Here is a 27,934-nt window from a genome sequence, read left to right on the forward strand (position 1 = left end):
ATGGCGGGCGGCGCCGAGGGAGGGGTGGAGCGGGGGCGCTGGTCGGAGCTGGAGCGGAGCCACTGGGATTGAGGAAGACGAAGGGAGCGGCGAGGCCTGCGGAGATGCCGAGGCTGGGAGCTGAACCGGTGTGTGTGTGTGTGTGTGTGTGTGTGTGAGGAGGGGGGCCGGCCGTGGCCTCCCTTTACCCCCCTACACGCCCCGGAGGCACCTGCAGCCGCGCCCTGGGGAGCCAGAGCCGGTCTGACCGCCCTGGGGAGAGCAGCTGGCGAGCTGGCCGGGGGTGACCCCGCAGTGCCTTCTGGCGGACATCTGTCTGCAGGGCGAAGACAGGGACCCTGTGGGGAGTATGTGATGGCACCTCTGACAGGGCTGCCGGTACTCCGACTCCTGTGGGGGCCTCTTCTCTCCGCCTCGGGTTCCTAAAGATCTGAGGGGCTTTGTCTCCAACTTAGAAGGTGGCGTTTAATTTGTCTGATTCCATCCGGGTGGCGGGGACAGTCCGGGGCTACGGTGCTGATCCTCGTGGCTCAGTGTTTGATGGAGCGGTGTGGTGGGAGACGGGAGAGCTGCCCAGAAGACCCGGCTTCAGGATGCGACCCTGTGCAAGGGCTTCTAGGGTCAGCGAGGCGTGAGGGAAGGAAGCCATCGTTGGGAGCGGGTCCTGTGAGCTCACGGGGGTGTCTCTGCAGGTGGCTGGTGGTCCGGTTGGTCACCAAGTGGTGTCAGCGGAAGCTGCAGGCAGAGCTCAAGATTGGCTCCTTTTTTTGGATCCAGAATGTCAGTCTTAAGTTTCAGCAGCACCAGCAAACAGTGGTGAGTCCTGCGGGATTCCCTGGGTATGTGAGTGGTGTTGATCCAGCTTAATTTCAGCTTTTTTCTTTTTAATAAATTCTGGGTGGCTTTCCTAGTTTAACCCAGGCTTGTCACCTTCTTTGCCAAGATGCTCTTAGTTTGGGAATGCTAGGACTGACGTAAGTCGTTCGGTTAGAAATGCTGATAAGGCACAGTGTCCAGGGCACGTAAGAACGATACAAAGGTAAAGCACAGACCAAAGATAACAGGAAACAGAAGAGCTTACTGTTCTACTTTAAGAGGGGAAACGCAGCAACCTACCCATAAAAGAGAAATGCAAACATCATTGTGAGGAGCAGGATACAGTGTGGCGGAGGGAAGCCGGTAGAGATGGGATGGAGAATAATTCGTGGAAGGGCTATAGCACTTCCGCCTCTTCTTAGAACCTTCCCTGACTTGTCAAGCTGCTCATGTCTTACCTAGCGGCTTTCTTCCATGATGTTTTAGGAAATTGATAGCCTGTGGATTTCCAGCAAACTCCTTAGCCATGATCTGCCGTGAGTACCCTATATCCTCGCTCTTCCTTTGGGGAGTATTTGGGATTGGGGTTTGTAGAATGAGATTCTTCTACACAGGCCTCAAAGTCCAAGAAGGGAAGTGGGTTCTTGGCTTGATGTCTCCTGGAAGCGATTATCTCTAGTGAGACAGAGATTGAGAACTACTACGAGACTATCCTCCACGATTTGAGCTACATTTTTTTTTTTTTCTTTTGAGCTACATTTTTAGGGAGGATGGGAGAGTGAATGTGAGGGAGGGGAGGAGACTGCTCTGGAAGGGATGGGCCTGATGGCAGCGAGGTTTCTCTTCCGGGCAGGCGCTATGTGGCACTGTGCTTTGGAGAAGTGCGTATCAGAACTGACCCACAGAAGGCTTCTGGCCTGTTTGCTCCATTCCCCCAGAGCACAGGAGTGCAGCAAAAAGAGCTGTCCTTCAGCCCGGCCTTATTGAAGATCATCTGTCAGGTGAGGCTGCTTCTCCCTTTTTCTTGGTCTGTACTGGGAATGACTGGCTTTGGAATCATGGGTGGGTTTTTCTGCTACTGGGGGGCAGGATACTAAGAGCTGTCTCTTACTCTTTTTCTGTTGGAAAGAAGGGGAAGTGCCTTGACATTAATTGCTGTTCTTTGTTTCTTCCTTGCAGCTATTCTCCATTCATGTAGATTCTATAAACATCATGGTTCTCAAGGTAGCTACCTCCGAGTCCTTGTGGCACATTCAGATCAGAGAAAGCAGCTTTCTTTTGGATAGTGATGGGAAAAGGTAAACTCTGGGTAGAAAAGGGTCCAGTAGGCCCATTGTTGCCTTACAGTTGTTTCAGGGTGGGTGGATGCCAGGGCCTTCTTATCAAAGTGTCAAGTTCTTATTCTGTGCAATTTGAGGAGAGGCTGAGATTAGGCACTTCTGCTTGCCTTGTCCCTTCCAGCCAACAAAGCTTGATTGAAGGTAAATGGTGAGGAAAGGGGCCAAGTGCTTTTACTTTTTTTCCTTTCTCAGGCTAAAATGTGAGGTGAGCCTAAGTCAGATCAACAGCAAAGTTCTAAAGAGTGGCCAGTTGGTGAGTATGCCGTGGTCCTTCAGATGCCTTGTTTCCTTCTGGTCATAAGGAGCTTAGGGCTTACCCCATAGATTCTGTGTCCTTGTGGGGTTCTCTCAAGGTAGTATTCCAGACCACTGAATTCTTGATCCCAAACTCCCAGACTCCTTACACATACACACCTTAGCAGCTTATTCTTTCTGTAGGAGGACACCTGCCTGGCGGAGCTCTCACTGGCCCTAAAGCTGTGTCTAGAGGTGGGCATCAGGAGTCGGCAACTGAAGGCAATTTCTGTGGATGTGTGGACACTCCATGCTGAACTGCACGAGGGCCTCTTCCATAGTCAGCTGCTGCACCAGGGCTCAAGCCTGGCACCCCAGCCTGTTCCCTGTTCAGGTAAAGCCCCAGTCAGTGAGCTTCTTGGCTGCCCTGTTCTCAGGTTATTTTGGAATTAGAAAAAAATAGTGGCCTCACTACTCATTTAGGTGTGATTTGTTAGTCACCTTGGCCTTGAACCCTGAGGATAGAGGAAATAGGGCATTTGCTTGTGGTGGATAAAAGAACCAATGTTTAGTGGGTAATTATCATAAATTAGACCTGTATTATGAGCTTTATATATGTTCTCTCACTAAATCCTCAGCATTGCACCAGTGAGAACACTGAAGCCTAGGAAGATTAGAGGGGTATCTTTTCTTTCTAAATTATAAGAGAAAGTTTATTTAGAAAGTCACAGAGGTAGAAGTGAGCAGTAGAATAAATGGGCTCAGGAAACAAATTACAGAGGCAAAATTAGGGGGCCCTTGGAGCTTAGGAGAGAGAAGGGTAAAGGTGACACCCTGGGGGGAAGAAGAGGGAGAGGGGAAAGGCTTGGGCGTGCTCCAGGGAGGGAGAGCCACTAGATAGGTATTTTGACAAGTCACACAGCTAATTGATATTAAACATGGGGTTTAAATTATTTAACCCTAAAGTCCATATTCTTTCTATTATACCAGTCTGCTCCCTATACTATTTTTTAGACTCTGGGGAATAAATTATAGCACGTTCTGAATCTCTGGGATATTTGCCTTTTGGCCTAACATTGGGCATTTGCTTAGTCTATTTTATATGGGAGCTTTTGGTCAAAGAGGACAGGGCATTTTTGGAGACTTGAGGGTGTTAAGGATTGATGGCTTTTGTATTATTCATTCATGTTTTCAGATGTGACAAAAAATGTGGCTGAGTCAACTGTGCCTGGCCTCTACCTCCTTCAGCAGCTGCCAGACCAGGTGAAGGTGAAAATGGATATCACAAGTGTGGTGCTGTCCATGAATAGTCAAAAGAGGTGAGATCTCTTCTGCCACAGAAGTGTGGAGAGTGATAGTTGGAGCTGTATGCTGGGTATATGCAGCAAGTAGCTGCACTGTGCTATACAGAGAATGGGAATTCCACTTATTTCTGAGCTAGGTAGCTGCACTGAGCTTGTCTATACAGAGAATGGGAATTCCACTTATTTCTGAGCTAGAGTCCGTTTCTGGTTCAGGCATCTGAATTGGACGCTGAAGCTGTTGCATTTCCTGTACCACCGTGATGAGGATCAGCTGCCCCTTCGTAGCTTCACAGCAAACTCTGATATGGCACAGATGAGCACTGAACTCCTACTAAAAGGTTTGGGTGGGGATGCTGGTACTGAGAAAGAATGGGAGGACCAGACACTCTTTTCCCCCATGTGCCACATGGCCTTCTTAATTTAATACCAGTGGGGAGCGGGAGGAGGAAACCATATTGAGAGAAAATAGCCCCAACTCTTTTGAGTGTTGGTGACAACCTGTTCAACTCCTTGCCTGTCTCTGACCCTCTCCTAGTTTTACCTTTTGCTCCTAGTGTTCTCTGATCTGTCCTCTGCCCTTACAGATGGGTTGTTGCTGTCCCAGAGCCGCCAGCGCATTGTCTGCCTCAACTCCCTCAAGGCTAGTGTGCAGGTATGATGACTGTGGTACCAAGAATTATTCCTTTCTCTGTTCTCTTCCTACATCATTGCCTTATGAGATAAAACCCAAGTTCATAGTTCTGGTGTTCTCTTTCTAGGTAACTACCATTGACCTCGCAGCCTCTCTGGTTGTGAATACTTGTATTATTCATTACCGGCACCAAGAATTTTCTCACTGGATGCACATGCTAGCACTTGAGACCCAAGGGTCTAGTTCATCTGTTCTTAAGCAAAGGAAGAAAAGGTCAGTGCAATCTTTTTCAATTACCATTTCATCAGATGGATTATTTTGGTTTAAAGTGGTGTCTTATGTGAAATATGTTTTTGACTGTTTGATCTTTCTAAATTTCAGTTTCAATGTCCCAGTCTCAATAGCAATCCTATTTTATATATCTTCCCCATTAGAATAGGCTCTTTAATGGTAGGATGAAGTCCTCTTTTTTTTTATGTCCTCAGTACCTAGCACAGTACCTTATACAAAATAAATGTTTGCTAAACTGAACTTAAATGATGAACAGTATCTTGTCTGCCTCAGATGATAAAGTGACAGGTCATATTAGCAGTGCCATATCTCTCTTTGTGTAGTGCTTGCATTGTGTTGCATAGAAAACTTAAGGTTAATAGTTTAGAAGTGATGCTCCTTGGTTGTAGAAGTTTGAGTTCTGTGATATGCTGATGTTCACCATATTTGACCTATGAAATGGCAGTTTCATATGGTTCAACCTAATATCTTTCTGGCATTCCTGCAGACTAACTGTTGGGAGTAGCACTGAACTGACTAGTTTAGTTTTTTATTTTCAAGTTGCATCAGTTCCTAAAAATCACAACAAAACTCACTCTGATTTTTGAGAGCTTCCATGATAGGAAGCTGCAATTCTTTCTTTATCAAATAATGATGTCTTATCCCTGTACAGAACTTTCCCCCAAATCCTGGCTCCCATCATCTTTAGCACTTCCATCTCCAATGTCAACATTTCCATTCAGCTTGGAGATACACCGCCCTTTGCCTTGGGATTCAATTCCATCTCTCTGGGTAAGCTCTGGGATGTAAAAGGAACAAGACCTGTCCATTAGTGGAGCTGGACCCAATTGATGGCCACAGTGGCTCCACGGAATGCCTCTCTCCTGCCTTCTTTGTTTAGATTATCAGCATCTGCGGCCACAGAGTATCCATCAACGGGGCATCCTAACTGTGGACCACCTCTGCTGGCGGGTGGGCAGTGACTCTCACATTCAGCGGGCACCCCACCCACCCAATATGCATGTTTGGGGTGAGGCACTTGTCCTGGACTCTTTCACACTACAGGTAGGTGAACAGGGGCCCATGCAGTTTCCTCATCCTGCCCTGCTTTACAGCATGTAGCACCTTTTTGGCAGCAAGCAATGCGTTAGGGCATTACAGAACTGTGTCTGCATGCTCCTAATGGAGTCCCTCTGCTGCTTTTCCAGGGTAGCTATAATCAGCCTCTCAGCCTGTCTAGCACCCAGTCGGATACCCTCTTTCTTGATTGTACCATCCGAGGACTGCAGGTAGAAACATCAGACACCTGTGCCCAGTGTCTCTCTCGGATCTTATCCTTGATGGGCCCACAATCAGGGAAGTCAGTCTCTAGAGAATCTTCATTCGGGGAGTCTGTGTCATTACTGTGGAAGGTGGACTTGAAGGTGGAGGACATGAACTTGTTCACCCTTTCTGCCCTCGTTGGTAAGTAGGACAGGGAGTCTATACCAAAGTGGGTAGTTTATAACCTAAGCACATTATGCAGATTCAATCTGTTCCTTCTAATTTAATGAAGCTTATTATTTGGAATTTTTCTGAATTAGAAGATGAAATGCTGGAATTACGTTTCTTGGTATTTCTTAAGGGCTTATAAAAGGCAATTATTAAGCAAGATATGTAAGAAAAAGACAGCCTTGATGTCTGATCAAGAGAATGAGATGCATGTAGTGTTTGTTTATTTGTTTCCTTTTTTTCCTTGTGTGTTTAGTAACTGATGTATTTCTGGGCAATTCGTAGGAGTTAGGGAACTTCTTTGGCCTTGCCAGAAGTTTAGGTTAAGATGGGAAAGGGAAATTTTCCCTTAAACATGAGAAATGAAGTTAGGGAGGTGTGGGGAATAAAGACAACTAGAGTGAAAAGAATAAGTAACAAAGGAGAGTGAGGACTGAAGTTGCCATTTGAGAGCTGAGGATCAAGGCTGACGTGGTTTCTGGATGTTAGGTGCTTCAGAGGTCCGACTGGACACACTGACTGTCCTGGGAAGTGCTGAAACCTCCACTGTGGGTATTCAAGGACTTGTGCTTGCCCTGGTGAAGTCAGTCACAGAGAAGATGCAGCCCTGTTGCAAGGCTCCTGACATCCCTGCGCCAGTGCTCAGCCTCTCCATGCTCTCCATCACCTATCACAATAGCATCCGCTCTCTAGAGGTAATGCTTCTGTGGGGAGGTTGAGTTACATTGGGTTTTCCTTAGACTTAGAGCATTGCCCAGTCTTTGGAGTCATGTAAAATTCATCTGTGAGAAATACAGCACCTGGTGTTCTTTTTTCCTGGCTTGTTCTAAACATTTTTAACTCTTCATTACAAAATTTAAAGTCTATGTAAAACTAGAGAGACTATGTGGACTTTCGTGTATTCATTCCCAGCTTCAATAATTAGCAGCTTATGACCAACTTATTTCATCTACACTTCCACCAATTGCTCCTGCCCTCTGGCTCTGGGATTATTTGGCAGCAGATACATAATATCCACTGTAAATATTTTGGTGCATAGCTCTGAAAAATAAGGGGCTTTTTAAAGATCATAATCTTGTGTCATGTTGCTGAAGCTCTCAGCTCATCCAAAGGCTGGAAGATGGAAGTGCTGGTAAGTTTTCAGAGGCTTTTCAATACCTTTCTCTCAGGCTATTAGATGGACGTGGGACCCTCTTAGGAGGAGAGTGGAATAGCTTCCTGTTTGTTAGACTTCAACTTCCTTTGGAAATTGAAGTGTTTCCTTTTCAGAGGCTGGAACTCAAAGGAATTTTTTCTGTCCTGGAATTTAAATTTTCTCTGCCCACTTAGATATTCAGAACCATTTTATTTTTCAAGCTGCTCCCTTCTTTGAGGCATACTTTCACATAAGTCAGTTTGCTGTATTGATTTGTGTGTTCGTTACTTTATATACTAGATTTTAGTAAAAATGTGCATGAAACATTTTCAAATTGATTGTTGCAGTGGTTATGATACATTGTGGCAGTTATTGAAAGATAACTTATGAGCAGAAACATAAAGTCAAATGGTTTAATGAGTATGTGCTGTATATACTGGATATACTTTGGTAGGTGCCAAATAATTAAAACACATGGCCTCTATTCTCAGACAGCTTAGAATCCAGTTGAGGAGAACTTTAGTGTGAGTGCTTTTAAGTGCTCTTGGTGCTAAGAACATGGAAGGGACTAATTAATGTGGTTACTCAGGAAAGACTTCTAGGTGGAGATGGTTCTCGGGTCATATGTGCATGTATAATAACCCCTGTCACCTCTCCTGTTCTGGGACATGGTAATTGACAGATCCTTTTCTCTTGCTTCCTAAAGGTTCAGTGTGGTGCAGGGCTTACTTTACTCTGGAGCCCCCCAGATCACATGTACTTGTACCAGCATATCCTGGCCACCCTGCAGTGCCGAGACTTACTAAGAGCCACTCTCTTTCCTGAGACTGTTCCACTCCTCGCACTAGAGACTCCAGGGGCCACTTCTGAGCGAGAAGGCCAACCTCCCGAAACATCTCCCTCAAAACGGCTGCTAAACCTGACACTAGAGGTGAGCGCGGCCAAGCTGACTGCTTTTGTAGCCGAGGACAAGTTTATTACCCTGGCTGCAGAAAGTGTGTCACTGAGCCGGCATGGGGGTTCACTTCAGGCTTACTGCCCAGAGCTGGCTGCTGGCTTTGATGGCAATAGCATTTTCAACTTCAAGGAGGTGGAGGTGCAGCTGCTACCTGAGCTAGAGGAGATGATCCTCCACCGGAACCCCTTGCCTATGCTGCAGACCCTCCGGAACCATGTTTGGCTCCTCTCCCTCGGCTCAGTTTCAGTGGAGTTTCCTTATCAGTATGATTTTTCTCAAACTCTGGATGAGGCTGTGGGAGTTCAGAAATGGCTTAAGGGGCTCCACCGAGGAGGAACTCATGCTCAGGCCTCTCCAAGCCCTGCCCCACTCCCACCTGATCTACTTTTGAAAGTTCAGCACTTCTCATGGGTTTTCCTGGATGACATTTTTGAGGTGAAACTTCGAGATAATTATGAACTGATGAAGGATGAAAGTAAGGAGAGTGCCAAAAGATTGCAGCTGCTGGATGCCAAAGTGGCTGCCCTTCGGAAACAGCATGGGGAGTTATTGCCAGCCCGCAAAATTGAGGAGCTCTATGCCTCTTTGGAACACAAAAACATTGAAATCTACATCCAGCGCTCCCGTCGTCTCTATGGCAACACACCCATGCGCCGGGCATTGCTCACTTGGAGCCTGGCAGGGCTAGAGCTGGTGGCTCTGGCAGATGCTTCCTTCCATGGGCCTGAACGTGTGATAGAGCAGGTTCGAGAGCTTGATCCAGGCAGCCCTTTTCCTGCTGAGGGAGTAGATCATGTTATTCAGTGGTGTCGTATGCTCAAGTGCAGTGTCAAGACTTTTCTGGGTAAGTCTTTATTTGCAGAGCCTGGTGTTTGCCCTTGGAGCGCCAAGGGGCATTTTGAGTGATTACAGAGAAGCGTGGTTATGTTGGGAACTGGCTGTTTTTGGATGGGTGGAGTGGGATGGGTGTGGGCTCTTCATACCTTTCTTTGTTCCTGAATTTCACCCCGAAACTACTAGGCTAACTTAGGTAAAGGAACAACTAACTCAGTCATCTTTAGGGTTAGTGTAGCTCCTAGATATTCCTCTCACCATCTGTTCAGGGTCTCAATGCCCTTTTTCAGCTTTTTTGCCATCTACTAGGTTGTTTTTTTCTCAGTTGAATTTGTAAAATAGGTGGGTAAAAGTAGTGGCAGGGGGGAAAATGCTGAGTATGCTGACACTGTCCCCTGAATAGCCAGTGTGTATCTTTCTTATAATAACAGTTCGGATAAGAGACTATCCCCGGTACCTGTTTGAGATCCGTGACTGGCGGCTGATAGGTCGACTTGTGGGCACTGAACAGAGTGGTCAGCCTTGCTCCCGTCGGCGTCAAATCCTGCGCTTGGGACTACCATGGGGTAATGTGGTAGTAGAGAGGAACATGCCCCCACTCAAGTTCTACCACGACTTCCGCTGTAAGTAGAGGAGGGCAGTTGGTTTGGGATGTTGTGATGGCTGGGGTAGAAGGTGCGCTGAGGCCCTTCTGCAGTGAAGGAAGAGGAAAGGGATGAAGTTGTGTAACAACCTGTATCCTTTGCCCCTCTATCCCAGCGGAAATCTTCCAGTACACAGTGGTATGGGGCCCATGCTGGGATCCAGCCTGGACACTGATTGGCCAGTCTGTGGACCTCTTGACGAAGCCCTCAGCAGACCCCAGCCCACCCTTGCCATGGTGGGACAAGAGCCGTCTTCTGTTCCATGGGGACTGGCACATGGATGTTGAACAGGCAAACCTACACCAGCTGGCTACTGAGGTGAGGGTTCAGATGAGTGGTTTTCTTATTAGGATGGTATGGTTGGGGCTTGTACAGCATTTCGGGGAAGAGAGAAAGGTACTGATTTGGGAGATGAGGGTGATATTTTTATCCATGTCTGATCCAAGTTTTTGGGGGTGGTTATAGGATCCATACAACACAACTGAGAATATGCACTGGGAGTGGAGCCACCTGTCGTTTCACTGGAAACCTGGTCAGTTTGTGTTCAAGGGTGACTTGGATGTCAACGTGAGGACAGCCTCTAAGTGAGTGGAGAGATGGTGGGGCTTTAACAGGACTCAGGGTGGAGGGAGTGGGGAAGAGCCAGGGGTCTACAAGTGACTGGGGCACTGAAGATTGGGATTATTGTGAGGCAGGTATGATGACTGCTGCTTTCTGCACCTGCCTGACCTTTGCATGACACTGGACCTTCAGTGGCTATGCCACGGGAACCCCCACGATCACCATGGCGTCACTCTTCGGGCCCCAGAATTTCTGCCTGAGGTGCCCTTGGGCCAGCTCCATGACTCCTACCGGGCCTTCCGCTCTGAGAACCTCAATCTCTCCATCAAGATGGATCTGACTCAGCACAGCGGGAGTGAGGCTTGGGTCTGGGACAATGGGGAGGAAGAGCTGGGAGGGTGGGCTTTGACACTGAGGACTTCAGCTCAGTCTTCTGGGAAGGGGATAGGGAAAGGGCAAGGGAGGATTGGGGTTAGCACCTTTTTGAAGAGGGTTGCTGAAAGCAAAGAAGTTGGATCTTTGAAAAGAGGGTATTGCCCTATCTGGTTTGGCTCAGTGGATAAAGTGTCAACCTACGGACTAAAGGGTCCTGGGTTCGATTCCAATCAAGGGCACATGCCCGATTGGGGGCTCGATCCCCAGTAGGCACATGGATGTTGAACAGGCGATTATCTCTCATCATTGATGTTTCTGTTTCTCCCTCCCTCTCCCTTACTCTCTGAAATCAATAAAAATAAAACTAAAAGAGAGGGTGTTGAGGATATTTAGTGTCAGGTTGAGTGCTGTTTGGGTTTTTAAACCTAGAACTTGAGCTAAGGAAGGATTTTGCTTCATCTCTGTGTTTTAACTGTAGCTAGGAAATGTCTATCCTTTTCTTTGCAGCAATATCCCAGCCCCGAATTCTGCTATATAGTAGTACCCTGCGCTGGATGCAAAACTTCTGGGCAACTTGGACTAGTGTCACAAGGCCTATCTGTAGGGGAAAGCTCTTCAATAACCTGAAACCCGGCAAGAAGAAACTTGGCCAGCACTACAAGCAGCTTTCCTTTACTGCACTCTTTCCCCAGCTACAGGTCAGGCTCTGACATCCCTGCTGACATCTTCAGTTCTGTTCTCCTTTCGTTGTTTACTTGTTTTTTTCTTTCCTGGTCTCTTAATCATCTCTCCAGTGCCATTTCTTCATTCAGTGTTAAGTTCTCTTGTTACCAGGTGCATTATTGGGCCTCATTTGCTCAGCAGCGGGGTATCCAGATTGAGTGCAGTCAGGGTCATGTCTTCACTCGGGGAACTCAGCGGCTTATACCTCAAGGTAAGGTAAACAACCCCTTTATTTCTCCTAGCCTATTCCTTGTCCTTTTTTGCTTTCTCAATTCCCTTCCCTTTCTCTCTTTCTGTGCCACACTATTCTTCTGTGCTGGTCTGCATGGACTCTGTATGCCTCCTTTCCTCAGCGGGCACAGTGATGCGGCGCCTCATCTCTGACTGGAGTGTGACCCAGATGGTTAGTGACTTAAGTCAGGTGACTGTTCATCTGATGGCCTCACCCACTGAAGAGAGTGCTGATCACTGCCTTGATCCCTTGGTAACAAAGACCCACCTACTGAGCCTGTCCTCCCTCACCTACCAACGGCATAGCAATCGCACAGCAGAGGAGGTACCACCTGAAACAGTCTCTTTATTACCTTACTTGTATCAGTACCTGTCTTAGTGTGCTCAGGCTACCATAACAAAATACCATAGATTGAGTGGCTAAAACAGTACTAATATATTTCCCACAATTCTGGGAGCTGAGAAAATCAGGGTGCTAGCATGGTCAGGTTCTGGTGAGGGCTCTCCTCCTGGCTTGTAGATGGCTGCCTTCTCTCTGTGTCTTCACATGGCATAAAAAGAGTACACGCTCTCTGATGTTTCAAGCTCTCTGGGCACAAATCCCATCATGAGGGCCTCACCCTCATGACCTAATCTAAACCTAATTATCTCCTATAGGCCCCATCTCCAAATACCATCACATTGGGGATTATGGTCTCAAAATGTAAATTTGGGGGTGGGGGGGCAATTCAGTCTATAGCAATACATTTTAGACGAAGTCCCTGGTAGTGTTCCTAACTATATTCCAAGCATATATGTCATTACTTTATCATACACTTACTTGAATCACCTGTATCAGCATCGCTCTTTTTGAAGATTACTTTTCTTTCTCTCCTTCTAAGGATAGTCTATTGCCCTTCAGGAACTAGAGTACAACATTCCCTAGCACTTTATTTGTTCCCCCAACCCCAAATTAAGGAAGGATTTTAAGTTGAAATTCTTTGAGTCATTTAAAATACAGTGGGTATATCTAATGTACATGCTAAAACCACTTAGTTTTTCTTTATCCGGGCCTTTTTTCCCCCCCTTATCTTTCTCCAGGGCCTTCTTATCTCCCCCAGAACAGGTTTTTTATTCAACAAGATTGTTTTCTTATTTTTGCATTTGTGGTCCAGGAGAAATGGTGGGGATTTCCATGCTACCCTGAGGTTCTCTTCCTGTTTCTTAGGAGCTCTCTACTCGAGTTGGGGACCCTGCCTTTCATACACACCAGCTGCACTTGGTAGATTTACGGGCTTCCTGGACAACCACTAATCGGGACATTGCCTTTGGTTTATATGATGGCTACAAAAAGGCAGCTGTACTCAAACGCAATCTCTCTACTGAAGCCCTGAAGGGGTTAAAGATTGACCCCCAGATGCCAGCCAAAAAGCCAAAGCAGAGTGTCCCAACCAGTGCTTCAGCTCCACCTCCTGTCAGCAGTCCCAGCTTTAGCGGACAGCCTGATAAGGGGTCATCAGGAGGTAAGATAGGACTCCATTGGGTTAGGTTTAGAACAAGCATGTCAAACTCATGGCCTGCGGGGCAGGCTGCATGCCTCATTTATTTGGCCTGTGTTAGCCTTTGAGTTTGACATGCTTGGTAGAATATGTACATTGGCTTGGACAGGAGTTTGAAAAGCGCTAAATCATGGCTGGTTCCATCTAGGTGTAGAGATGAAACCATTATTTTTCCATATCAGGCCACCCAAGTCTTACATAGCATTGATATGGGGCATAAAAGGGTGTAGTCCTATGGCAAGGAGAAGGATCAGGAAGAAATGGTGGGGCCAACACAGGATAAATAAGGGAAAGAAACAAAGAATTAGAGAATTGTTTTGTGTTTTGATGAATTATTTTGTTCAGTCAACAAATATTCATAACAGGCACAGAGCACTGTGCTGGGTTCAGTGAAAGATATAGAATGAACAACAGCCTATGCTTCTTAACAAGTTGTCATATCTGGATGAGCTAAGATTAGTTCATTCATTCACTCAATCACTCATTTATTCATAGGTTCATTTTAGTTTTATTGAAGGTTTATAATATATCAGACGTGACCCTAGACTTTAGGGATACAAAAATGGGAGGAATCTTAGAAACTAGTAGATATAAAGATATGCAAATTATTATTTCATTATGAAAATGCTTTGTAAGAATGTTCAAGAAGAAAGTATTTAAATCAACATAGGGAAGTCTAGAAAGCCTTCATGGTGAAGATGATAATGAAGATGGGTCTTTAAAAAATATATATATATATATTTTTTTTTATTGATTTCAGAGAGGAAGGGAGAGGGAGAGATAGAAACATCAAGGATGAGAAGAGAATCTTTGTTCGGATGCCTCCTGCATGCCCCCCCACTGGAGGTCAAGCCAGCAACCCAGGCATGTGCCCTGACCAGGAATTGAACCGTGACCTCCCGGTTCATAGGTTGACACTCAACCCTTGAGCCACACTGGCTGGGCTTACTCATTTTTTAAGATCCATCTCAGGGGTTAAGCGTTGACCTATGACCTATGCAGGAGGCAGCCGATCAAAGATTCTCTCTCATCATTGATGTTTCTATCTCTCCCTCTCCCTTCCTCTCTGAAATCAATAAAAATATATTTAAAAAAAAAGATTAGTAAGAGTTTGACAGGTGAAGAAAGGAGAGAAGGGCATTTTAGGGAGAGGGGATAACAAGTACAGACAGGTGCAAGTTCATGGTGAGTTTAAGAACAAGATGAAAAATGATAAATGCCACAAGAAAGAAATTAAAGAATATGGAAGTTGTTCTTGAGTGGAGTGAAGGAGGTAATGCACTCAGGGAAGGTTTTATTGAGGAAATAACATTTGAGCTGGACCTTGAAGGCTTAGTATGGTTTAAACATGTGGAATTGGGGAGGAGATGAGTATTCAAGACAGAGGGAATATCTCTGTCTAGAATACAGAGAGTGGGGTTGGTAAAGCTTAGTGTGTTCAAAGGAGAGTGAACAGTCTATTTGGTTGGCATAGAGAGTAGCTAAAAGAGAGGAGTGAGAGAAGATGCTGGAAAGGAAAGCTGGAGGTAGATCATCAAAGCCATTTCATGCAAGGCTAAGGAGTTTTTGGTCCTTATTCAGTAGACAATGGTGAACTACTGAAGGTTTTTTAATAAAGACATGTCATCATTAGAGTTTTACTTTTAGGAAGATAAATCTGGCAATGGTGCAGAGGAGGACTGGAGAGGAAGGAACTGGAGGTGGGGAGACAAATTAGGAAACTATTGTGGTGTCTCAACAAAAGGTAACAAGGGCCTGAACTAGGTAGATGCCGTGGGAATGAAGATGAGGGGATGGAAATATAAGAGATTTGGAAACTGTTTGGAAAAAGGAGTTAAAACAGGAGGAAAGCGAAAATGAAGCTAAACAGTTTTGGGAAGATATAGAGTTGTTGATTTAGACATACTGAGTTTTTGGTGCAAGTAGTACATCAAAGTAATGTTTAGCAAACAGATGGAAATGAGGGTTTAAAAGCTTAGGGCTAGAGATAGAGACTTGGGAATTATAGGATAGAGCTAAGAGTTCATGCAAAGGAGATAATAATAGTTGCTTACTGTGTGGCAGGTACTCTGTGAGATACATTTCTATATTCTATTAAATTCTCTCAACAACCTTATGAGATAGTTTCTGTTACTTTACAGACAAGGAAACTGAGAACACAGGTTAAAGCAAGCTGCTGAGGGTCGCAATCAAGTAACTGGCAGAGATGGGATCTTAAACAGAGGCAGACTAGTCTAATTCTGGAGACTGTGCTTTTAACCATAACACTGTCAGACAAACTCATTAGAAGAAAGTAAGAAAGGGACAGGAACATGCCAAGGATAGACCTTAGGAGATACTTCTTTCTTTTTTTAAAAAAAATATATTTTATTGATTTTTTACAGAGAGTAAGGGAGAGGGATAGTTAGAAACATCAATGAGAGAGAAACATTGATCAGCTGCCTCCTGCACACCCCCTACTGGGATGTGCCACAACCCAGGAACATGCCCTTGACCGGAATCGAACCCAGGACCCCTCAGTCCGCAGGCCGACGCTCTATCCACTGAGCCAAACCAGCCAGGGCAGAGATACTTATTTCTAAGACCTGGGGAAGGAGAGGCTAGACCACAATAGCACTGATGGCAAGAGAGTGGTTTCATGTGGAAAGGAGTGGTCGACAAACAGCATTTCAAATAATTTGGAATTAAAAATAAAGGAGCAAAACGGGGGGCTGTGGAGATCCTAATCTAGAGGTGGATATGCCTAAGAGAAAACAATGCTACCACTTTACATAGTTTCTCTTGGGAATCTGTTATTTTTATTAAAGTTTAGGGGGAAATTAAATGATAACCCTTATTTTGCCCTCAGGGGTCAAGGGGCGGAGTGGGGTGGGCTGGAGTTGCAGATTAGGGAGAATACGTTCTAGCCCTTGCCTAGCTAGAGAAATTGAAAGATCAGTTTGAATGTTATCCCTTTGAAACTGTGACTTTTCCCGCTTCCTGTTTCTCTGCCAGGTGCTTACATGTTGCAGAAGCTGATTGAAGAGACAGATAAGTTTGTAGTGTTCACAGAAGATGAGTCAGGTGTGAGTGACCAGTTGTGTGGCATTGCTGCCTGCCAGACGGATGATATATATAACCGAAACTGCCTAATTGAGCTGGTCAACTGCCAGGTATCATCTCTTTACCAGAGCACTTGGACACTGGGTTAGGTCATAATCATGTGTTCACCTTCCCCTACCTCTAAATAAGAATGGGTGAATAGAACTCCAAAAAATCATTCCTTCCAGCAGGTATCAGGGATAATCACTCACTACAATATCTAAAAGCCAGTAGAGTTTACTCAGTAGGCCAGAATTAGACCCAGCTGCAGTTACTGGTACACTCCTCTAACTAATCTCATCTTTCCTGGTGGCTCTGGTGCTATGACTCTGCTTCTGTCTCTGATATAGATGGTTCTTCGTGGAGCAGAGACAGAAGGTTGTGTTATTGTGTCTGCTGCTAAAGCCCAGCTGCTGCAGTGTCAACATCATCCAGCTTGGTATGGTGACACATTGAAGCAAAAGACATCCTGGACTTGCCTGCTGGATGGCATGCAGTACTTTGCCACCACTGAAAGCAGCCCCACTGAGCAGGATGGCCGACAGCTCTGGTTAGAGGTTAGTCAGCAGGCTGGGAAGGTCCATTACATCCTTTTTTCCATAATTGCCCCCTTCCAGCAGAATAATTACAAGAATCTTGACAGTACCTATTGCTACCAGCTTAGCAGAAGGATGATTACACCTTAATGTAGGAACTGTAGCTCTGGTCTGTGTCTGTGAATACACAGATTTTTATTTATTTATTTTTAAATCTCATGCTGTTCTTTTCATTGCAAGAGAAATTCTCATTGCCCAGCACTAGAATAAAATGGGTTGGAACTTTTTTTACTTTTGAAAAGGTTATTGACCCCATTAATAATATCACACTAATCAGCAGGTAGCTTGAAAACAGGCAGTAAGTCAGAATTTTATTTATTTATTTTTTTAGAAGTAGGAATTTATTAATTTATTTTTGTAGAGAGCAAGGGAGAGGGAGAGAGAGAGAGAAGTATCAATGATGAGAGAGAATCACCAATAGGCTGCCTCCTGCACGCCCCCTACTCGGGACTGAGCCCGAAACCCAGGCATATGCCCTTGACCGGATTCAAACCTGAGACCCTTCAGTCCGAAGGACGATGCTCTTTCACTGAGCCAAACTGTCTAGGGTGTAAGTCAGAATTTTAGATAAGCTCTCTGTCTTCTCTCTGATCACTCTATTTAAAAATACATATATACTATAGGCCCAATGCACGGATTTGTGCACTGGTGGGGTCCCTCCGCCTGGCCTGTGGCTCTCTGACATCCCCTGAGGTGTCCCAGATTGCGAGAGGGCACAGGCCAGGCCGAGGATCCCCACTGGTGCACGACTGGGCTGGGGAGGGACCGCGGGGGAGCTCCAGGGTGTGTCTGACCTATCTTGCCCTGTCCTGACCTGGGCCGATCGTCGGGGCCCAGGAGGGACTGCGGGAGGGCTCCAGGTGTGTCCGACCCATCTCGCCCAGTCCCAATCGGCTGGACCCCAGCAGCAAGCTAACCTATTGGTCAGAGCATCTGCCCCCTGGTGGTCAGTGCCCATTATAGCTACTGGTCGAAGAGTAGAACAGTTGCTTAGGCTTTTATACATATAGACTAGAGGCCCGGTGCATGAAATTCATGCACAGGTGTCCCTAGGTCTGGCTGGTGATTGAAGCATGAGCATCTGGCATGGAAGGGCAGGTACCAGCTGACCTCTGGGTTCTGTGCAGCACCTGGGCCCCTGGGCCCCCTTCACCTGAGTCATGGCGCCCGAGTCCCCACACAGAGATGTGGTGAGCACGGCCAGACACCACGGGCCGGGGCGCAGCATGGGCCTCTGGGCTACCCAACGGCGCTGCACAGAAGCCGGGCAGGCAGTGCGTTCTCTCCCTACCAGCCTCTCAGACTGGCTCCTCATGAACCCATGGGGAGCCCAACCAACCGGCCCCTGCAGTCCCAAAGGCTGTGGCCTGGCTCACCCGGAAGAGGCTGTGCGGGTGTGGGGCAGGCTCCTTGTGGGCACCCCGCACCTGAGTGTGGGGGCTTCCCCATCGCGAGAGCCCTGGCGTCCCGGGGAAGGGTAGCAGGGGGAGTGAGAGCGAGCTCGGTGGACACCCCGCATTCTCACCGCACCTCAGTCCCTGTCACCCCCACCCCCAGGTAGCTGGGGAGAGGTTGCAGTCCCCTGCCCAGGTGCCATGGGAGGTTGGGTGAACAGGACCTGCCGGCCACTGGTCACTGGCCACTGGTCGCCGTCTGCAGGGTAATCGGTCGGGGCTGGGCCCCTTGCCTGGCTCCCTCAGTGCCTGGGAGTGGTGTGGTGGCCCTGCCCCCCGCCACTGCCACTGGTCACCATCTGCGGGGCGATTGGGGCCCCCCACTTGCATCTGCCTTGGCCTGGCACCGCTCGCTCACCTGCTCCACCATCCCATCGCGGTCCCACTCTTGTAGGTGCCCATTGGGGCTGGCAGCGCTTCCACTGCTGCCCACTGCCAGCGCTGTGCGACCCCTGGTGGTCAGTGCACTGGCATAGTGAGCTGTCGAACTCTCGGTCGAGGGGACAATTTGCATATTAGGTTTTTATTATATAGGATGATAGTGCTCGCTTCAGCAGCACATATACTAAAATTGGAATTAACATGGCCCCTACGCAAGGATGACATGCAAATTCATGAAGTGTTCCATAAAGATGTATATATCAACCAATATATGTATTGGTTGATTGATTTTAGAGAGAGGAAGGAAGGGAAACATCGATTAGAACCATTGAATGGCTGCCTCTAGCACATCCTCTATTGGGGATTGAGCTCGCATGTGCTCTGACCAATGAATTGAACCATCTCAGTGCATGGGATGACGCTCAACCAACTGAGCCATACTGGCCAGGGATCTCTGATCACTCTTTTGTTTAAAAAAATTTTTTTTAAATTGATTTCATAAATAAAAGTGGAGGGAGAAAGATAGAAACATCGATGATGAGAGAGAATCATTGATCAGCTGCCTCCTGCACGCCCCACACCAGGGATCTAGCCTGCAACTGGGGCATGCAACTGGGGCATGTGCCCTAACCAGAAATCAAACACATGACCTCCTGGTTCATCGGTAGACACTCAACCACTGAGCCATGCCAGCCAGGCTCTGATCGCTCTTTTTTTTTAAATATATTTTATTGATTTTTTACAGAGAGGAAAGGAGTGGGATAGAGAGTTAGAAACATCAATGAGAGAGAAACATCGATCAGCTGCCTCCTGCACACCCTCTACTGGGGATGTGCCCACAACCAAGGTACATGCCCTTGACCAGAATCGAACCTGGGACCCTTCAGTCCGCAGGCCGACGCTCTATCCACTGAGCCAGACCGGTTAGGGCTCTGATCACTCTTAATGAAGATGACTGAGTGGTTCTTTAAGCAAGGCAATAAGTTTGAATAGAAAGACTGCTTGTCTAGGAGTCAGATTATGAGAGTTCTAATGCCAGCTTTGCCATAATAGTAGCCTTGAGCCCTTGAGCAAGTCACTTTTATTTGTAAAATGGAATTCTAATACTTCATCTTAACAAGATTGTTGAAAGGATTAAATGAGAAAGTATTTTGAAAAAAATAAAGCTTCATTCAGATGGAAAATAGTCTTAACTTTTTTGGTCAGTATGTCTGGGGAGGTACGTGTAAGATAATCTTTTTGTTAGATGTTGAGATTGTGAGCAGTGGCTGTAAATTTTCTTTTCAGCTTCTTGGTAAAATTTGTACTATAATTTCTAGGATATAATATTATTGGGAAATTTAATGGTTATGTGATATACCTAGTCAATATTCTGCATTGTCATTACTTATTTTTTTTTAAAATATATTTTATTGATTTTTTACAGAGAGGAAGGGAGAGAGATAGAGAGTTAGAAACATCGATGAGAGAGAAACATCGATCAGCTGCCTCCTGCACTACTGGGGATGTGCCCGCAACCCAGGTACATGCCCTTGACCGGAATCGAACCTGGGACCTTTCAGTCCGCAGGCCAACGCTCTATCCACTGAGCCAAACTGGTTTCGGCGTCATTACTTATTTAACAGGAGTTAAGTGTTCACGTTGTGCTGGGTGTGGTACACCCAGTGAGTTACTAGATCTAGCTATGTCTGATAAGGACCAATGTGATAACATCTTTTGCTATTCTATTCATTGGGGTTAAAGCTTATCCCTTCCTTCTTGGCTACTGCTTCTTCCTCCAGTGACCTTAGGGCTTAATCCAGGAAACCTCTAGTATAATTATTATAAGAAGTAGTAAGGCCCTAACCAGTTTGGCTCAGTGGATAGAGCATCGGCCTGCGGACTGAAGGGTCCCAGGTTCGATTCTGGTCAAGGGCATATACCTTGGTTGCAGGCACATCCCCAGTAGGGAGTGTGCAGGAGGCAGCTGATCGATGTTACTCTCTCATCGATGTTTCTAATTCTCTCCCCCTCTCCCCTCCTCTCTGTAAAAAATCAATAAAATATATTTAAAAAAAAAAAGTAGTAGTAAGCATTTCATCAGATGTCAAGCCAAGTAAGGGTCAGGTTATTGATAATATGAGAGAACATGCCAATATATTTCAGCTGTAGTTCAGGCAAGCAGTGCTCTTTACCAGTAGTCTCAGAAGGTATGCACAGAAGGTGTTAACTATTCACACAGTATGAGCTATGCAAGCCCTACCAACCTGGCATTTTCTGAGCCCCTGCTGCTTTTAGATATGCCTTCTTTTGCAAGTGAACCCTTCTTTTTCCCCTCAGGATGTGATGTTAATATTAGATCGGAATGTCCTTGGCTTAGATGAGAGGGCCTTTGATCTTGCTTTTTCTATATAAATTTGTGTGTGACTTGACAGATCTGCTTATGGTCTATATCACTCATTCTATTATTCAGTTGACTTCGGCTAGGCAGAGTCAAAATAATTCAGTCCCTTTCCCCGATGGCAATAGTGTCAGCGTGGTTGGTCTGAAGACAGAAAACAGCAAGAACACAAAAACATGAATACCAAAGTGGTTGGGAAATTTAGGTTTTGATGAAAATTTTACTCATAACATGATTTGATTCCCCCCCCCCCAACTTTTTAAGTTGTGATAAAACACACATTAACATAAAATTTACCCTCTTAACCATTTTTAAGTGCACAGTTCAGTGGTATTAAATACATTCATGATGTTATACAACCATAACCACAATCCATCTTCATAACTCTGTCTTATAAAACTGAATCTCTGTACCTATTGCCTGGCTGGAGTTGGTTGAGCGTTGTCCTGTGCACCAAAAGGTTGCCAGTTTGATTCCCTGTCGGGACACATACCTGGGTTGTGGGTTCGATCCCTGATCAGGGCCCATATGGAAGGCAGTAAATCAATGTTTCTCCCCTCCTTCCTCTCTCTAAGCATGTTCTCAGGTGAGGATTAAAAACAACAAAACAAAAAACTATATCTGTTAATAACTCCTCACCTTCCCTTTTCCCCAGACCTTGGCAACCACCATTCTACCTTCTGTCTCTGATTTTAACTACTCTTTTTTTTCTTCTTATTGTTGAAAGTATTGCATATGTCCCCCTTTCCCCCCTCCCATTGACCTCTTTGATTTTAACTACTCTTAAGTACCTCATGTAAGTGGAGTCATACAGTATTTTTGTGTGCACTGGTTTATTTCACTTAGTATAATGTTCTCAAGGTTCACCCATGTTATAGCATGTGTCAGAATTTCCTTTTTAAGGATGAATAATGTTCCATTGTATGTAAATACAATATATTGCTTATTTATTCATCCACTGATAGACACTTGGATTGCTTCCATCTTTTAGCTATTGTGAATAATGCTGCTATGGACATGAGTGTACAAATATACCTTTGAGCCCTCCATGGTTAGAGCATCAGCCTGAACACTGAAGGGTCTTTGGTTTGGTTCCTGGTCAAGCAAGGGCATGTACCTGGCATGCAGGTTCAATCCCTGGCCCTAGTTGGGGTGCATACGGGAGGCAGCCAATCGATGTTTCTCTCCCCCCGCTCCCTTCCACTCTTCTGAAAATCAATGGAAAAAGTACCTTTGGGTGAGGATTAACAACAACAACAACAATATATACAGTATATCTTCAAGATCCTGCTTTCAGTTCTTTTGGGTATATGACTGGATCATATTGGAATTCTATTTTTAATTTTTTGAGAACTCCCATACTGTTTTCCACAGTGGTTATACTATTACATTCCCACCAATGGTGCATAAGTGTTCTAATTTCTGGACAATCTTGCCAACACTTGTTATTTTTCTTTTCTTATTTTTATAATTAGCCATCCTAATGGGTGTGAGGTAGGACATGATTTTATTTTAACCTAGCTTGTTTTTCTGGCCTGAGGCCTGTGGGCCTGGCAAAATGTGCATGTAACTCAGAATTTGGATGGTTTGGGTCAAGAGAGAGACATATATGTCTTCTACACTGGGAGATCTTTCAAGTTACTCCAGGAAGTGGAAATCTAGATAGATAGTGTAACTACTTGTATCATGGAGATCTGTGACCCAGTTGGCCAGAACAAGGTACTGATTCCCAGGAGTTAAAGGTGCATGTATCTCTGTCTTCAGGTGAAGAATATCGAGGAGCACCGGCAACGTAGTCTGGACTCTGTGCAAGAGCTGATGGAGAGTGGGCAGGCAGTGGGAGGCATGGTTACCACCACCACAGGTCAGTTCTCCTCTCTTCCTCATCATATGGTTATATGGTTAGGTGTAGATGTGCATCCCAAAGGATCCTGATTCCCTTACCTACTCTTAATGCTGTAGTAGGACCATTTTGTGTTAGGCTAGGTTGAAAGCAAGTGTCTGGAGTTCCCTAGACATCACACATAGCTAGCTGGGTGGCTCCTACAATACCTCTATTGAGAATGTCTTTCTCTTACCTCTTTCCCACCTCTTCCCAGATTGGAACCAACCAGCTGAGGCACAACAAGCCCAGCAAGTCCAGCGGATCATTTCACGCTGCAACTGTCGAATGTACTATATTAGTTACAGTCATGACATTGATCCTGAACTGGCAACTCAGATTAAGCCACCTGAGGTTCATGAGAAACAGGAAAAGGAAGATCTCCTAAAGAAGCATGAAGGTATTTGGGGCTTGAAATGCTTTTAGGAGGGTACTAAGGAACTTATAAAAGCAGTTATTTGAGGTTTTGAGGCAGTGTGTTATTAAAAGTCCTACTCTGCACCGAACATTAACATTTCACTTTGCTCTACATTTCGTAAATTCTTCTGAGAATAACCTGTATTCTTGGAGGGAACTGTGAAGAATGGGTGTTTTTTTATTTTGAAATAAGCAAATATGTTTCTACCCATGAGCATTTCTCACCAAGCCCTTTCTATGGGGTTAACTAATAGGAGTGGTTCCAAATATGGTTTAGGACATGGGGTAGATATTTAAGAAGAAACTTGAGCCTCTTATTTAGCTGTTACCAATTACTTAGGGGCTGTGGATACCTTCACCCTTATCCATCATGAGCTGGAAATCTCCACCAATCCAGCTCAGTATGCCATGATCCTGGACATTGTCAACAACCTGCTGCTCCATGTAGAACCCAAACGGAAGGTAAGCATGGGCCCTTGTAGAAGGCCAGTTATCTTCACAGGAACCCTCGGACCTTGTGCTTTAGAGTCCATTAAGAAAAGCCGTGAACACCCTAGCCGGTTTGGCTTAGTGGATTGAGCGTCGGCCTGTGGACTGAAGGGTCGGCCTGTGGACTGAAGGGTCCCAGTTTTGATTCTGGTCAAGGGCACATGCCAGGTTGCAGGCTCGATCCCCAGTAGGGGGCGTGCAGGAGGCAGCCAATCAATGATTCTATCATTGATGTTTCTCTCTCTCTCCCTCTCCCAAATCAATAAAAATATATTGCTCGATCCCTAGGGGGCGTGCAGGAGGCAGCCAATCAATGATTCTATCATTGATGTTTCTCTCTCTCTCCCTCTCCCAAATCAATAAAAAAATATTTAAAAATTTAAAAAAAAAAGAAAGAAAAGCCATGTTTCAGACTGAAAAGGGGCCTTGTGGTTGGTACGTCATCTATTAGTCAATAGCAGCAGTTGAAGTTTCACTTATCTAGAAAAGGTCTGAGTGTCCCTGAGACTCATTGGAGCTTGTTTACTTGTTTTTCTTGGTCAGTTCTCTACTCAGTCACTTAAATACCTCTAAGAACAGTAACTGCTCCCCACTTCCACCATCCCTACCCTGGGGGATTGGCTTATTGTGAAATCTTCTGCATTGGCCTACCCCTTACTCTTGCTACTGATAATGGTGATAGGTAAAGGGGAGCTTTCCAGAGGAGAGCCTCATTTATTTTCATTTCTCTATTTCAATTTACTTCAAGATTTGTCTATTAGAAAATCTCATTCATTTCCCTTTCTATTCCTTTAGGAGCATAGTGAAAAGAAACAGAGGGTCAGGTTCCAGCTCGAGATTTCGAGCAATCCTGAGGAGCAGCGCAGCAGCATATTACATTTGCAGGAGGCCGTGCGGCAGCATGTGGCCCAGATACGGCAGTTGGAAAAGCAGATGTATTCTATCATGAAGGTAATCACCTGGGCAGTCTAAGGACAGGGAGGCCTCCTAAGATGAGGGAGATCTCCTCTCAGTTTCTCCTGGCCTGGCTCCCTAGTCTTTGCAGGATGACAGCAAGAATGAGAACCTTCTTGACCTGAACCAAAAGCTTCAGTTGCAGCTCAGCCAGGAGAAGGCCAATTTACAGCTTGAAAGTGAAGAGCTTAATATCCTCATCAGGTGAAACAGCATTCTTTTCTGCCTTTTTCCAGTTCCCCAGCTGGAGTTGATTTCTTTGCCCACATTTTGATAGTCTTTACATCTAGTGAGTATTATCAAAGGCTGATGTAGTAGATTCAGGCATCTCTTCCTGATGAGCCTTAACTGCACTTAGTCAAAAGGTTGAGAACAAGAGACCCCTTCCTTTGGATCATCAATAGAGTACCTGCTGGGAAAGGAGAAAAATGGCTAGTTGGGAAAGATCACTTTTGTGGTCTTAATACTGTGTAGCTGAGCTGAAAATAAAATATCTTGAACTGATTAGAAAGGAACAATTATAGACATAATCATAGGTGTTAATTAGTGAAAAGAGATTACTTTATCAAGAAGCTGTAGAACTGAAAGATGGATTTGCATTCCTATGGCAGGATGTGAGAAGCAATCATTTGAAAAAAATGTAGAGGATAGCTGTTCCAGAATAGATCCATCTCTGGGTTTATCTTATGCATCATTCTAGAGCATTCCATCCAACCCCCAACCCAAATACTATTGCCCATATTGGCTTTGATCCTCCTGTCCATTTATAGGTGTTTTAAGGATTTCCAGTTGCAGCAGGCCAACAAGATGGAGCTGCGAAAGCAGCAGGAAGATGTGAGTGTGGTCCGTCGCACTGAGTTCTACTTTGCTCAGGCACGTTGGCGCCTGACAGAGGAAGATGGACAGCTAGGAATTGCTGAACTGGAGCTGCAGCGGTTTCTCTATAGCAAGGTATTGGGTATATACAATCACACAAAGGCAGCTGTATTGAGAGGCACTGGCCTATCTTAGGAGTCTAACTCACAAAAAGAGAAACAAAAAGGGGCTAGTTATTATATAACTACTAGAGGCCCAGTGCACGAGTGTGGGGGGGGGTGTCCCTCAGCCCAGCCTGTGCCCTCTCACAGTCCGTGACCACTTGCCTAAGCCCTCACCTAAGCCAGCAGGCGGACAGCCCCCAGGGGTCCTTAGTGCTGCCGGGGAGGCTCCCGCAACCGCTGCTATACTCGCCAGTTGTGAGCCTGGCTTCTGGCTGAGTGGCACTCCCCCTACAGAAGTGCACTGACCTCCATGGGACAGCTCCTGCATTGACTGTCTGCCCCCTGGTGGTCAGTGTGTATCATTATGCCGTTTGGTCGATTTGCATATTAGGGTTTTATTATATAGGATTATATAGGATTAATGATGGTATTAAAGGTTACTAATGAAACATGAGCAGAGTTCCCCTTAGATACATGCAGTTATAGATGAGAGTGATCAAATGTTTCCCTCAGTGAATAAGATTACTCCTAGAAATGTGGCCCAGAGGTAGGTATTCTAAGTCCTGCTTGAAATAGAACCTTAATTCTATACTGGCATTCAGCTTCCTGTAATTACCCATGGCATAGAGGAGAGGACATTGTTCATTCCCCCCTGACCCTGCCCCTTTCCAGGATGTTTGGGAATGAATGAGACTATTTTTGAATGTCATAGTGACTGGGAAATACTACTGTCATTTAGTGCCCTGGCCAGTAGGTCCCATGAAAAACATGGTATTATATGAGTTTGAAAGAGATATCAAAGGTTGGGATTAGGCATATGGAGAACCTGAAAACAAATAGGTTATGTAGCAATTCTCTAGCAAGCTCCTAAGAAAAGGCTTATTATAGTGGATTGGGGGTAATCTGTCTTTATAGGTGAATAAGTCTGATGATACAGCAGAACATCTTCTGGAGTTGGGCTGGTTCACAATGAACAACCTCCTTCCCAATGCTGTCTACAAGGCAAGTCTTATTTCCCCATTCCTAGCCCATTCACATACTTTCTAACACAGGCCATTTGTAATGGTCCTTCCACATAAACCCACTATGGGAAACAGTGTGGTGATCTGAGATGGTGAAAGTTTGCTCATCTTAGCAAGACTATTGCTTCTCCTTTTAGTCTGCAGAGGACTTGTGGGTTGATTTATCATTCTATCCTACAGGTAGTCCTGCGGCCCCAGAGCTCCTGCCAATCTGGGCGACAGCTAGCTCTCCGCCTATTCAGCAAAGTCCGGCCCCCTGTTGGGGGTATATCTGTTAAGGAGCACTTTGAGGTTAGTAAACAGTCCTTTGGAGATCCAGGAACAAAGGGAAGTCAAAAGCTATCTGTGTATTGTATCATGCTGTTAGGGGTAGGTAAACTGAGGGATGATGTCTGAACTTAATTGCTTCTTCAGCCTTTTTCCTCTTTAGGTAAATGTGGTGCCTCTCACCATCCAGCTGACACACCAGTTCTTCCATAGAATAATGGGCTTTTTCTTTCCTGGTCGAAGTGTGGAAGATGATGAGGTTGGTGATGAGGAAGATAAGTCCAAACTGGTGACTACTGGTGAGAACTTTTATGGTGGTGCTCCAGAAGACTGGGGTAGCATAGCAGCCTCAGAGACAGCTGAAGCTCCAGAAAGAAGGCAACAGCTGGTGTGCTTGCTTTTTCATAGGAATACCAGTGGTGAAGCCTCGGCAGCTGATTGCAACAGATGATGCAGCAGCACTGGGCCCTGGGAAGGGTGTGGCACAGGGCTTGAATCGGAGTTCTGGGGTCAGAAGGTCATTTCGAAAAGCCCCAGAGGTATTGGCCATGCCCCTAATGATAGAAAAATGGAAGTCCTAGGATACTCTGTTAAGCTTGGCTGGGGATTTCTTCTGTTGCCTTTGAGTTTACTCCAGGGATGAAGGGAGATGGGAGATGTTTGGGGGTCCCAAATTTCTTCTGATGGTTTCAGGGGCTCATGCTCCTTTCTTGCCTTTCCTAGCACCCTGTGGATGATATTGACAAGATGAAAGAACGAGCTGCCATGAACAACTCCTTCATCTATATAAAGATTCCACAGGTTCCACTGTGCGTCAGCTACAAGGTCTGCTCCTCCCCAGCACTTTCTAGAACAAGGGTGGGAAGGGAACCAGATAAGATCATCATAGATTAAAGACAGGGAAATAGTCTAGCTTGTGAAGTTGGGCCATGGGTGATGGCCCATT

At 45.6% G+C, this 27,934-nt stretch overlaps 1 protein-coding gene across 2 annotated transcripts in view; it reads left to right on the forward strand.

Moving 5' to 3' along the window:
- The first annotated feature begins 25 nt into the window (after nucleotides 1–25).
- Nucleotides 26–27,934, forward strand: part of KIAA0100 (KIAA0100 ortholog) — a 29,431-nt gene continuing 1,522 nt past the window's right edge. The window contains exons 1-37 of one of the 2 annotated variants that reach the window (XM_014548218.1): nucleotides 27–128; nucleotides 693–816; nucleotides 1,303–1,352; nucleotides 1,670–1,817; nucleotides 1,996–2,114; nucleotides 2,349–2,409; nucleotides 2,595–2,784; nucleotides 3,586–3,709; nucleotides 3,908–4,032; nucleotides 4,279–4,346; nucleotides 4,453–4,598; nucleotides 5,269–5,387; nucleotides 5,497–5,660; nucleotides 5,804–6,059; nucleotides 6,576–6,781; nucleotides 7,928–9,023; nucleotides 9,445–9,636; nucleotides 9,773–9,975; nucleotides 10,123–10,241; nucleotides 10,353–10,573; nucleotides 11,101–11,291; nucleotides 11,428–11,527; nucleotides 11,670–11,872; nucleotides 12,755–13,049; nucleotides 16,080–16,237; nucleotides 16,517–16,723; nucleotides 22,742–22,841; nucleotides 23,077–23,259; nucleotides 23,617–23,738; nucleotides 24,561–24,716; nucleotides 24,802–24,923; nucleotides 25,490–25,670; nucleotides 26,615–26,701; nucleotides 26,902–27,012; nucleotides 27,152–27,287; nucleotides 27,397–27,527; nucleotides 27,712–27,813. In XM_014548218.1, coding sequence (XP_014403704.1) covers nucleotides 2,029–2,114; nucleotides 2,349–2,409; nucleotides 2,595–2,784; nucleotides 3,586–3,709; nucleotides 3,908–4,032; nucleotides 4,279–4,346; nucleotides 4,453–4,598; nucleotides 5,269–5,387; nucleotides 5,497–5,660; nucleotides 5,804–6,059; nucleotides 6,576–6,781; nucleotides 7,928–9,023; nucleotides 9,445–9,636; nucleotides 9,773–9,975; nucleotides 10,123–10,241; nucleotides 10,353–10,573; nucleotides 11,101–11,291; nucleotides 11,428–11,527; nucleotides 11,670–11,872; nucleotides 12,755–13,049; nucleotides 16,080–16,237; nucleotides 16,517–16,723; nucleotides 22,742–22,841; nucleotides 23,077–23,259; nucleotides 23,617–23,738; nucleotides 24,561–24,716; nucleotides 24,802–24,923; nucleotides 25,490–25,670; nucleotides 26,615–26,701; nucleotides 26,902–27,012; nucleotides 27,152–27,287; nucleotides 27,397–27,527; nucleotides 27,712–27,813 — 5,961 coding nt within the window. In that variant the 5' untranslated portion in view covers nucleotides 27–128; nucleotides 693–816; nucleotides 1,303–1,352; nucleotides 1,670–1,817; nucleotides 1,996–2,028. Of the gene's footprint in view, nucleotides 129–692; nucleotides 817–1,302; nucleotides 1,353–1,669; nucleotides 1,818–1,995; nucleotides 2,115–2,348; nucleotides 2,410–2,594; nucleotides 2,785–3,585; nucleotides 3,710–3,907; nucleotides 4,033–4,278; nucleotides 4,347–4,452; nucleotides 4,599–5,268; nucleotides 5,388–5,496; nucleotides 5,661–5,803; nucleotides 6,060–6,575; nucleotides 6,782–7,927; nucleotides 9,024–9,444; nucleotides 9,637–9,772; nucleotides 9,976–10,122; nucleotides 10,242–10,352; nucleotides 10,574–11,100; nucleotides 11,292–11,427; nucleotides 11,528–11,669; nucleotides 11,873–12,754; nucleotides 13,050–16,079; nucleotides 16,238–16,516; nucleotides 16,724–22,741; nucleotides 22,842–23,076; nucleotides 23,260–23,616; nucleotides 23,739–24,560; nucleotides 24,717–24,801; nucleotides 24,924–25,489; nucleotides 25,671–26,614; nucleotides 26,702–26,901; nucleotides 27,013–27,135; nucleotides 27,288–27,396; nucleotides 27,528–27,711; nucleotides 27,814–27,934 lie in introns of those variants that run through there. The other variant, XM_014548219.1, reaches the window with a different exon arrangement.

The sequence above is a fragment of the Myotis brandtii genome, unplaced genomic scaffold (genome assembly GCF_000412655.1).
Source record: "Myotis brandtii unplaced genomic scaffold, ASM41265v1 scaffold50, whole genome shotgun sequence".
NCBI lineage: Eukaryota > Metazoa > Chordata > Mammalia > Chiroptera > Vespertilionidae > Myotis > Myotis brandtii.